Source organism: Oncorhynchus nerka, linkage group LG26 (assembly GCF_034236695.1).
Source record: "Oncorhynchus nerka isolate Pitt River linkage group LG26, Oner_Uvic_2.0, whole genome shotgun sequence".
NCBI classification, from domain to species: domain Eukaryota; kingdom Metazoa; phylum Chordata; class Actinopteri; order Salmoniformes; family Salmonidae; genus Oncorhynchus; species Oncorhynchus nerka.
The window spans coordinates 22,104,605-22,117,435 of NC_088421.1; the positions used below are offsets into that span (position 1 = coordinate 22,104,605).

The 12,831-nt window shown below is 43.3% G+C and overlaps 1 protein-coding gene across 1 annotated transcript in view; it reads right to left on the bottom strand.

Annotated features, from left to right (window-relative positions):
* The window catches only part of radil2a (Ras association and DIL domains 2a), a 34,852-nt gene that overhangs the window by 6,777 nt on the left and 15,244 nt on the right, over positions 1-12,831 (bottom strand). Inside the window, exons 8-12 of the mRNA XM_029650918.2 lie at positions 9,458-9,677; positions 8,925-9,097; positions 3,150-3,294; positions 1,098-1,261; positions 546-933 (exon numbers count right to left, since the gene is read on the bottom strand). Of these exons, the coding sequence (XP_029506778.2) occupies positions 546-933; positions 1,098-1,261; positions 3,150-3,294; positions 8,925-9,097; positions 9,458-9,677 (1,090 nt within the window). The remainder of the gene's footprint in view (positions 1-545; positions 934-1,097; positions 1,262-3,149; positions 3,295-8,924; positions 9,098-9,457; positions 9,678-12,831) is intronic.

Consider the following 12,831-nt stretch of genomic DNA (forward strand, 5'->3'; position numbering starts at 1 on the left):
GAGGATGAGAGCTCTCCTCCTCCTCCTCCTGTCATATCAAGCACCTTGTGTCAACCTGGAGCCACTGGGGACAAATATGCACCAGGGTCTCCCGGGTCAAGCAGACAAATTCTTCCTTTAATGGAGCCTGTCAGTCATTGGTGGGTTGATATTACGAGGGAGGCACTAGCGACCTAACTCCAGGGGTTAGGTACATGAGCCACAGTGTGAGCCGAGGTGGCTGTATTTGCTGTGACAGGAGTTTTACATCACTTTAATCAAAACCCGCAGAGGGAGGGAAAGGCCATGAAGGGATCCTTTGTTATTCTTTGTCTTCATAATTCATCCAATGTGATTGAGACAGGATCAGTTTCTTTTAGGATTACAATGTACAGTATGTGCCCCCCACTGTTACAGCATCATCAATCCTCTGTTATGATTGGTCAATAACACACTTCAGCTGACACATGGCTTTTTATGCTCCTTTTCTATCAATCAGAGCTGTTTGTATTGCAACTGGATGCTCTGTATGTAGCCTGACTGTATGACATAGCCCTCTGTGTTACCTTTCCTGTGCTGCTGTGCTGCTCCCTCCTGCAGGTCTGCCTCCAGCTCAGACTGAGACAGCTCCATGCCCTGGGGGGTGTTGGGGGGCGTCAGCAGGCAGGAGGGGTCCAGAGCCAGGCTCTTGTGGCATCCCAGGTCAGCCTGGCTACTCCTAGGTAGGGCGTTCTGCAGCTCCAGACTCTTCAGCTTGTGGGCCAACTCTGCCTCTGCCAGGCAGCAGCTTAGGTCACCATGAGACCCCCGGGCCTGAGGGGGCGCCGCAGGGCTCAAAGAGTCCACCTCTGCCCTGAGCGAGGGGCGGGGAACTGGGTCAGGGACCACCACTGTGACAGAGGGCGAGGAGCGTGAGTTCGCAGACTTGGCGTCTGTAGCTGTCCTGCTGAGTGTCTGAAGGGAGGGAGAAGTCAATAAAACAGAGATGGGAAAAACATCAAAGTTAAAATGTCTAATTTACTGAGCACCACCAGCCCAGGGTGGGCACTGGCCTCTCATTAGATTGTATATTTGTAAAATCTGGGTACACAGAGTCAGAAGGTCAGATAGGTGGTTACCTGCTGTGTTGTTTGACTGGTGGGGAGACTACGGATGAAGTCCTGCAGATGGCCGAGCTGCTCAAACAGAGCGGGTTCCGTGATTGGTTTACCCAACTCCAGGTGGAAGGTGTTGCTGGGCAGGATAAGGGGAGGGTGGTTGTCGAAACTCTCCAGGATTCCAGCTAGAGGAGGAGGGAAATACAGGACATCATAAAAGACAGAAGACGTGACTCAGAAAAGATTACAACAGAAGCTCTGAAAGAGCTTTCTCACGGTGTACACTACATTATTTATACTTGTTATTTTACTTAATTAACTTAATTACATCTGATTTGTAGGTTAATCCTTTAGATTCTCAAGTTAAAGAAAGACAGTCATGGCCTCTAGGACAAGATAAAGTTCCCCCCAGGGGGTGCCAGCGGGGATTGGGCCATTCACACAGAAGAGGTGAGGTGACAGGGGACAGAGAAGGGAGACAGGTGCCAAGTCCTATATTGCGAGGGGCGGATTTGAGTGTTAACTCTGTGGTGAGACTGATTGGGCTGGACAGGGTTCTCCTCTCTAACCTCCCCCTGTACTCATGCTCCAATTTAGAGTTAGACTGGGGCAGGCAGACAGGATTACTCTGGGGAACACACTCAGCCACTGTCACAACTCCTACCGAAGGTGGCACCCCTTCCTGTTCGGGTGGCGCTCGGCGGTCGTAGTCACCGGCCTACTAGTTGCCACTGATCCTTTCTCCCCTTTCTGTTTATTGGTTTCACCTGTTTTTGTTTTAGGCTGATTAGTCGGGCTTTATTACCGGTAGGCCCGCCTGCTCTTTGTGAGGGATTGTTTTTGTGTAACTTGTGTGCACGTCTGTGGGTTACGTGTTTCCCATTTTCATGGGGTTAAGTCCCCTTGTTTGGGGCATTTGTTTTGTTGTGCGCCCTGTGTTTTTGTGGGGTTGGCTTATGTTCGCCGTTTTGTGCATTAAAGTGGCACTACCCTGAACTCTGCTCCCTGCGCCTGACTTCTCACCCACTACACCAAGAACGTTACAGCCACTCTCAGACACAACAGGGAATAGGCCTCTAGTTACTAATACCCTGACTACACCACTCGCGTCACATTGCAAAATACATTTAGAAATCTATTATTCAATTATTGCACCCACACTGCTTGCGCACGTTAACGAGCGTCTGCGTTGCCAAGGGCTAAAATAGAAGTCCTTTCTATTTCTGATGCAGATCGCGCTGCAAGTCCTGCCTCTCCCATCTCCTCATTGGTTTGTAGAAGCAGGTACCCACGTGCCATCTCCTCATTGGTTTATAGAAGCAGGTACCCACGTGCCATTTCCTCATTGGTTATACCCACGTCGGTGATTGAAAGACGCACTGTGTTGCTGGTCGTCGTGGTAATACTATGAAAGTTTAGATGCCAATCACCATATAAATTCAAAGATGAAAAAGCCTGGAAGGAGAGATTACTAGAAATGATTCGGTTGACCGTTTAATGTGTGGATTAATTGTCAAAGTAGAGGACCTTGTGCATTTCAGGTAAAATAACAACTCAATGTTTATATCCCAGGACAAATTAGCTAGCAACAGCAAACTAGCTAAATAGGACTAATTAGCTAGAAATTGCAAGCTAACTAGCCATAAATGTTTAATGCTTTTCGACCTGTCCCCAAATTAATGTAATTGGTTCAGAGTTTGTGTTGATATTTTAACCTGCCGTAACCTGTCGCGATCACGTTTGGTGTAGGGGGACAAAATACATTTATGCACGATGGCGCACGCGCTCAGCCGATTTGGGTTCTGTAAGTCGCTCTGGATAAGAGCGTCTGCTAAATGACTTAAATGTAAATGTAAATGTGTAACCTTATCGGGGCGACAGTCTGATCTGATTGAATCTTGGCAGAGTGAGTTTGTATACACAAGCGTACAGACTACATAGGCTATGTGAATTTGTTTGTGTCCAAGAAATACGTGTGTTTGTTTGTTTCAAAATATGGTTTATACACGTGAACGTGTCATTGTGTCTGTTTGGCTACCCGCCGTGACTCTGCTGTATCTGTGTTCCACTCACTGGTCCTGAGGGCAGCCTCTGCCTCGTCTGGTGAGGGGTTCCAGTCTGCAGGACAGGCCCTGCCTGGGTTATACTCCCTCAGCATGTGGTGCAGTTGGGCTGGGTTCAGAGGCATGAACTCAGTCCTCAGAGAGCTCCATGATGCCTGAAACACACACACACACACACATATGTACACTCACACGTTACAAGAATATCAATGTACAGGCACAAGGACCATGATACAAGGAATATGATTGCATATTTCACAAAAGAGTAAACATGGCATCATTTAAATGCAAGAGCTGGCAGAGCTGTTTGATGTTATTGTTGTTAGTGAAACTATAAATGACAGGGTAGCATTTCCTCAGTGGGGTCATTTCAACACAAAGCTATTCGTGTAAAAAATATTTCAAACCACAAATCTGTCCAAGTACTGCAATTGCATATTTGTGTCAGATTATGTGGTGATGAATTCATTAGGAAAATAAATCTAGGACTGTAAGTAATACTTGTCATGCCAACCTCTATCACTGTCTGTAGTAATAAAATCAACACACACGCGCAAACACGCGCGCGCGCGCACACACACACACACACACACACACACACAGAATGGAGAAATGTTCAAATGCTTGATTGTGGGGGTCAATGTTCCTTAATGTCACATTTTCCATATGACTAAACATTGATTAGTCATAAACGTAAAGCGTCAGATGTCATCAGAAGATGTGCTAATTACAGAGTCTAGATTCCTGGATGTGTTATATGACTATGAACAATCAGGTTTTTGTTATCCTCTCAGTTGACCTCTGTCTGTTTAGTGGGAATAAACACACAAGAGACTTCATCTTCAACTATTTCCTCATTCACTCAGACACACCTTGGAGAGCTGAGGTGTTTTAATGACTCAGTAACTAACCAGAAAGACATAGGTGAATCATTTCAAGATGACATCATTGGCATAGAGGTGTTATTGGTATGCTGACAGGCATTGTGTAGAATATATCAGACCATATTTACCCCAGCCTTGTAACCTGTCATTCCTCCAATGACCACACCCTCTTTGTCGCATGACAGCACAGAGGCTGGCCAGAAGGAGGAGTTATGGGAATGTTTATAAGCAATAGTGACTTCTTTTTTACATTATTTTATGTCTATATTTACTATATCTACTATTTGACTTGGTGTATCCCAATCATAAGTGGCATAACATTATGGCATCAATGACACAATCTTCCTAACTTTGTATCATCGGTAATTACTGGAGACAGAGAGCTCAGCCATAACAAAACCATGCCACATCACTGGTCATTTACTATGTCCCTCACTCCCTCGAGCCCAGAACTCCAGATGGAAAACTGAGAATATCACAAGGGTGTGTGCTCCATTTTACCAACCACAACATCTGACCTCGTGCCATGGGAGTGATCCATACACAAAACCACCAGCCTCCTAGCAACCATCCCCACGAATAGAGGAGAGAGACAGCCTTTGACTGAGGGGAGACTGGTTCTACTACTGCGGAGCTGTTTTGGGGCTGTTACCATGGCTGCCTTCTGGTTAGATATTGAGAACAGGTGTTGTCTCAAATTGTATTAGCCCCTAATGGCTGTGGATTGAAGAGTGAAATGCTACACTGTCAGTCCGGTTGCACTGAGTCTCAGCAGGCTCCTTTCTCCATTCCTGGTGAATCAGATCAAGAAACTATCAACTCTGGATCTAAATTAAATATGAGGGCAGCTGCAGGAGAAAATACAACTTTCTGACTGAATTTGATGCTTTAAGGCTGTGCAAACTTTAAGATTAAATTGGGATGAGTAGTCATGATTCTCTCATGTACTAACCCGGGAGAACATTACAAGACCATGACGTGTCCACAACAACAGTGCTGTAATTGGGATGAGTAGGAGGTGATTCTCTCATGTACTAAACCCGGGAGAACATTACAAGACCATGACGTGTCCACAACAACAGTGCTGTAATTGGGATGAGTAGGAGGTGATTCTCTCATGTACTAAACCCGGGAGAACATTACAAGACCATGACGTGTCCACAACAACAGTGCTGTAATTGGGATGAGTAGGAGGTGATTCTCTCATGTACTAACCCTGGAGAACATTACAAGACCATGGCGTGTCCACAACAACAGTGCTGTAATTGGGATGAGTAGGAGGTGATTCTCTCATGTACTAACCCGGGAGAACATTACAAGACCATGGTGTGTCCACAACAACAGTGCTGTAATTGGGATGAGTAGGAGGTGATTCTCTCATTTACTAAACCGGGCTAGAACATTACAAGACCATGGTTTTCGTGTCTTCACAACAACAGTGCTGTAATTGGGATGAGTAGGAGGTGATTCTCTCATGTACTAAACCTTGGAGAACATTACAAGACCATGGCGTGTCCACAACAACAGTGCTGTAATTGGGATGGGTAGGAGGTGATTCTCTCATGTGTTAACTAACCCAAACCACCAGAGAACATTACAAGACCATGGCGTGTCCACAACAACAGTGCTGTAATTGGGATGAGTAGGAGGTGATTCTCTCATGTACTAACCCGGGAGAACATTACAAGACCATGGTGTGTCCACAGCCTTCCTGCAGCCCCTGGACATTCATAGGATGAGACATACAGTAGGGTGGGCCTGTCACGGCAGAGGTCACTCTTTTCTTTGAAGGTGACAGGGCTAAAGCCAGCCTTGTGTCACACACAGACTGACAACAGGTTTTCCCTATCTTCCTTATCTTTTCAGGTGTCATAAACATGACCAGGAACAGGATATGAGTATGTGTTTAACATTTGTTTCTCCACTTATTTGTTTAATTTGTATATTTAAACTTGATTTAAATAGGCAAGACAGTTAAGAACAAATGATTATTTACATTGACGGCCTACCCCGGCCAAACCCGGATGACGCTGGGCCAATTGTGCGCCGCCCTATGGGACTCCCAACCATGGCCAGATGTGATACAGTCTGGAATCGTGTTAACTAACCCAACCACCACCAGATATGTTAAGGCTCAACTTCCCCCAGTAAACATGATCCTCCTTTCAGTGGATTACAGAGAGAATGGCATGCTTAAGGAAGGATTAACTACTCAGTGGCACGCAGTTTAAAGCCACAGGCATCAACAACATGGGATTTAAACATACATACAGTGAACCTGGCCATGACCCCACTGTCCAAGGATGTCTAAGGGGGAGTTGGGATATGCAAAAAACACATTTCCAATTCACACGTCTATAATATACACACTTGTACATGTGTGAAACAGGATAAATATAAGCACCCACCTAATTATGAATGATTATTATGTCTATTTGTTTAAGTTCTAGGTGCAAGGACTGCCTATCTTGGCAAAATGTGTATTTTCTTCATCAATAGATGAGAAGTCATTGCATAATAGAAGATGTAGAGTACAATTTGGTGGGAAAAATTCCATTGTTTCCAAGCATTCTTTTCCCTCCCCCACAGCTCTGTCAGGCTTTTTTAATGATGTCATGTGGTGGTGCGTGTGAGTTCCACTCAGCTGACATCCGTCAGTGAAAAAAAGCTTTCAGCTCTAACATTTTCAATCTGTTCCATACCTTGAATTGCTATAGTGGACAAAAATGTTGTCATTAACACCCCATTGCTTCATTGCTTTACCATTACATCTAGGTGTTGACATCACACCGATAGTGTTAAGACTAGTCTAACTGTTCTGAAATGTTGTCATTAACACCCCATTGCTTCATTGCTTTACCATTACATCTAGGTGTTGTCATCACACCGATAGTGTTAAGATCAGTCTAACTGTTCTGAAATGTTGTCATTAACACCCCATTGCTTCATTGCTTTACCATTACATCTAGGTGTTGACATCACACCGATAGTGTTAAGACCAGTCTAACTGTTCTGAAATGTTGTCATTAACACCCCATTGCTTCATTGCTTTACCATTACATCTAGGTGTTGACATCACACCGATAGTGTTAAGACTAGTCTAACTGTTCTGAAATGTTGTCATTAACACCCCATTGCTTCATTGCTTTACCATTACATCTAGGTGTTGACATCACACCGATAGTGTTAAGACCAGTCTAACTGTTCTCATAACATCAGAAGTGTGTATCGTACTAAGATAATAACATTGTGATAGTAGTTTGAATGGTCCATTGTGGGGTGAGAGATGTTGTTTGTTCACTGCCACACTAGTTGTGGGAGAAGGTGTGTGTACACAGACTGTTGGTTTTATATCTCTATAGCACCTTACTAAACATTCCCCTGCAGGTACCTGAAGCCTGCAGTATTTTTCCAGATCTGATAACTGGCCAGGGCAGGGGAATGGACCATTCAAACTGCTATCACAATGTTATTATCTTATAACTACTTCAACAGTATCACCTCCATCAAAGACAACATGCATTTCTAAGAGTAAAACCTAGTTAGCAATGAAATGTAGGGAAACAGAGTTTCAGTGATGATTCATGAGTGTTTTCAATGTTTTGCCAGATTTTTCTAAATACTTCCCAAAGGTTTCCCACTCGAGGCATGTTCGGTATGCCAATACTCTCCCGTGGGCAGATTCTGCATGTAGACCCAAGAATCTGCTGGGACTGAATGGGATCCCTGTGATAACGAACTGCAGTAGTTTCAGTCTTTGGCTTTTCGTCACTGGTTATATGGACTAGAGGTCGACCGATTATGATTTTTCAACGCCAATACCGATACCGATTATTGGAGGACAAAAAAGGCCGATCCCGATTAATCGGACGGTTTTAAAATTTATTTATTTGTAATAATGACAATTACAACCATACTGAATGAACACTTATTTTAACATAATATAATACATCAATAAAATCAATTTAGCCTCAAGGTAATAATGAAACATGTTCAATTTGGTTTAAATAATGCAAAAACAAAGTTTTGGAGAAGAAAGTAAGTGCAATATATGCTATGTAAGAAAGCTAACGTTTCAGTTCCTTGCTCAGAACATGAGAACATATGAAAGCTGGTGGTTCCTTTTAACATGAGTCTTCAATATTCCCAGGTAAGAAGTTTTAGGTTGTAGTTATTATAGGAATTATAGGACTATTTCTCTCTATACCATTTGTATTTCATATACCTTTGATTATTGGATGTTATTCTAGGCACTTTAGTATTGCCAGTGTAACAGTATAGCTTCCGTATCTCTCCTCGCTCCTCACTGGGCTCGAACCAGGAACACAACGACAACAGCCACCCTCGAAGCAGCGTTACCCATGCAGAGCAAGGGGAACAACTACTCCAAGTCTCAGAGCGAGTGACGTTTGAAATGTTATTAGCGCGCACCCCGCTAACTAGCTAACCATTTCACATCACATTACACCAGCCTAATCTTGGAAGTTGATAGGCTTGAAGTCATAGACAGCAGAGCTGATGGCAAAACGCACGAAAGTGCTGTTTGAATTCATGCTTGCGAGCCTGCTGGTGCCTACCATCGCTCTGTCAGACTGCTCTGTCAAATCATAGACTTAATTATAACATAATAACACACACAATTCCTAACACGTATGGACCCAGAAGTAAATCACGCAGTTGACCAAATGAATAATGATTTTACTTTTGGGTTAACAGAGATTAGTGTACCAATAATGAACTGAGACACTTGGTGATGTACAGTCTAATACACTGTAAAATACCATTTTGATACACTATATATTCAGACTGCTTTGGACATCTTGGCTGCAGTGTTATTTAGTGCTCTGACTCAGCAGACCAAACCGAAACAGGAAGTGAAAATAAAGGAAGTGCCCTCTGACCTGTAGTAGGTTCTCCTTGGGCGTTGCCAGCAGATTGACAGCAGCAGAGAGCTTCTGGAAGAACTCCACAGCCAGGTCTCCTAGGCCCATCCCCTGTATCCAGTCCATCAGCAGGTCCAGGTTGGCCCTGATCTGCACCCCTCTAGACCACTGGTAGAACCCACCTCCAGAGCCTGCAGAACAAAACACCACTCAGACATGCTCATGTAATTTCGATCATAACTATTGAGTGTAATGAAACTTCTATAAGATGCAGCATGCTAGCAGATACCCATAGACTTCCAGTTATTGCACAAGCTCTAGTTAGCATTGGCTCACGAAACTACCTCTAACGTTCTTCATAGTGGACACAGAAACATAAAAATGCTATCCACAAGTTCATCTTACTCTGGGGAAAGTCCAAATCCCAAAGTCTCCCATTAACACATACAGTATGTATTTTATGAGGATACTTGTGATAGGACTTTGAGGATATTAAGATTTGATCCTACAAAACCCCATGAGTCAGAAACAGAGCATGTTGAAGGTCTCACCTCTCTCCATGAGTGCGTTGAAGAGGGATGCGTTGGTGAAGAAGAAGAGGTAGGCGCAGAGCTGTGAGCTGATGTCAGAGTGCACCTGGAAGGCGTTGAGCAGAGACAGCGCCTCCTTCAGGACATCCAGGATGCCACTCACGCCCTCGGGCACCCGCAGCTGCCCGCTCTCCGAGAACGGGTTCCCATCCAGCAGGCCTGGCAGTGCCGAGTACATACTCTGAGGACAGAGAGAGGCATGCTAGAGGCGTTAGTCACAGCTACATGACTTTACCTCACTGTACCATAGTCTAGCACAGCACCTCTCTGAGGAGAGAGAGGGAGATAAGAAACCTTAGTCACAGCTACTGTACCCAGTACCACTAATACAGAAAGTATACTGCATTATATATTGATCTTTAAAAGGGACGTTTTGTCAGCGATTCTCACTTTATCAGCCATACTCTCTATAAAATAAACCTTCATCAACATGCGAAAATTTGTTAACAGATTCAGTAAAACTGCAGAGGAATCAGTGACTTAGTCAACAGGGCTATGCCCACTGACCCTGAGCTCCCTGAGCCAATCAAAAAACAGTCAGAGCCCAAGGAGGAGGGGTTACAGAAAGCCAGACAGGGACAGACACACTTCACCGCCAAAGGGGGAGAGCCAGGGGCCTGATAGCCAGGGGCCTGATAGCCAGGGGCCTGAGACTGTCCAGTCTTGACACTCACCATTGTTAACAGTGTACCATACACAGTCCTGGGAATCACATTGATAACACTGGTGCCACTGGCCATTCCTGACAGAAACACAAATGTTTCCCAGTGACTCAACCCCGCTCTGCCCCCTCCAGCCTCCTGATAATTCCCATAATAAATAAATGCCAAGTATCATAAACTAGCTGATAATAGCCCATGCTGTTGACGACTAAGGAATGGTAATGCCAGTGAGTAATAGGCATGAGAATAATCTTCTCCTGGAGTGTTTTGTCTCATGGTTAGTTGTTCCACCAATTAGGTGTCTTTTGAGTAGTGTAACTTGTTGGAAAAAACAAACATTTTATATTTCACCTACTTTTAGCATTCTGTCATAAACAGTACATGTTATAAAAAAAACTTGTTTTCCAACTCATGAGGTTAAATAAAAAATGGACTATAGTAAGTGCCTATTAAGTGCCAAATAAGGTAACAGGGTTGACCGTAACAGTATCCACCGTAACAGGGTTGACGACTTCATCTTAAATCATCCATAAATCCCCTTGTGACAGGGGGAATCAAAGCTTTTTCATGCAACAGGGAGGGGCAATTGAATGCAAGCTTCACTAAATATATATATATATTTAAAACATAAAACATACTGTCTAGCCTGTCAATGCTCGACCCGCTCAGCTTTCCACCACAAAACATCAGAAAATTGCCAAAAAAACTACAACCAGCTCACCTGCTTTTACACTATGATTTGACTGTTAGTTTCTTTTTATTTGCACTTTGAAAAAGGAATAGTTTCACCATCTTTAAATGAGAGGTCAGTTCATGTAACAGGGTTGACCTTAAAAGGATACTGGCAATGATGCCCTTTATCTACTCCCCTAGAGTCAGATGAACTTGTGGATACCATTTTTATGTCTCTGTGTCCAAAATGAAGGAAGTTTGTGGTAGTTTCGCGAACCAATGCCAACTAGCGTTAGTGTAATGACTGGAGGTCTGAGGGGTTTCTACTTGCATGCTTAAAATGAGTCACTAATCACATGAAGGCCAAAAAGATCATTTAAAAAAGTGATCATCAAGGACAAGAACCACCCGAGCCACTGCCTGTTCACCCTGCTATCATCCAGAAGGCGAGGTCAGTACAGGTGCATCAAAGCTGGGACCGAGAGACTGAAAAACAGCTTCTATCTCAAGGACATCAGACTGTTAAATAGCCATCAGTAGCACATTAGAGGCTGCTGCCCTATATACATAGACTTGAAATCACTAGCCACTTTAATAAATGGGGCACTAGTCACTTTAATAATGTTTACATATCTTGCATTACTCATCTCATATGTACAGTATATACTGTATTCTATACTATTCTACTGTATCTTTAGTCTATGCTGCTCTGACATTGCTCTTCCATATATTTATATATTCTTAATTCCATTCCTTTACTTAGATTTGTGTGTATTGTTGCATATGTTCTGAAATTGTTAGATATTACTTGTTAGATATTACTGCACGGTCGGAGATAAAAACACAAGCATTTCGCTACACCCGCAATAACATCTGCTAAAGATGTGTATGTGACCAATAACATCTGCTAAAGATGTGTATGTGACCAATAACATCTGCTAAAGATGTGTATGTGACCAATAACATCTGCTAAAGATGTGTATGTGACCAATAACATCTGCTAAAGATGTGTATGTGACCAATAACATCTGCTAAAGATGTGTATGTGACCAATAACATCTGCTAAAGATGTGTATGTGACCAATAACATCTGCTAAAGATGTGTATGTGACCAATAACATCTGCTAAAGATGTGTATGTGACCAATACAATTTGATTTGATGATCTTCATAACTAAGCGTTTACAATGATGGTGAAGACTGATAAATGTTGATGTTAAGTGGGTTAAGATCTTCCTAGAAGTCACAGAGGATGCACAGAGGGACATGTCAAAATGCACAATTCTTTATTCATATTCAAAATAAGATTTATTGAATTTTCCTTATGTTCTATTCTAAAGGGATCTTCATTTAATGTAATTTTTGTCAACAATTTCCACTTTAAATAGCAAAGGGATGCAAAAGGCACTCACTTCGTTGAACTACCCACATACTGGTCAAGGCTTTCACAGAGCAGGAAAACAAGCAGGAAAACCTGTTTCCCAACAACAGTTCAATGCCCAAAAGTTACTGGTTGTCTGATAGAATGCAACCTGTTTGAAAAGTTGTGCTGGAGTTACTACCCTGACATCATTGCTCATTTCATGCATGGGCGGGTGGCGGGGAGGGATTTGAAAATTCAATGAACTGAGTAAAGGAGCATGAATAGAGCTAGATATAGGCCACATCTTTGTATCTGTGCCATTATAATGTCTGGGACAGCATGGGCAGCTCGATTGAGGCTATCTCCATTTTAAAGTAGCACATTGCCTTCTTCTTCATTGGCTGATAACTCCCTACCCAGTTGACTACTTTAAAATGGTGGAAGCCCTCAATGGCAATGGGTTTTATCCATGAGGAGTCATCTATCTTTCTGGATGGGAGCACCCATACCCCCCTTTTCCTGCACAGACAGACAGACAGACAGACAGACAGACAGACAGACAGACAGACAGACAGACAGACAGACAGACAGACAGACAGACAGACAGACAGACAGACAGACAGACAGACAGACAGACAG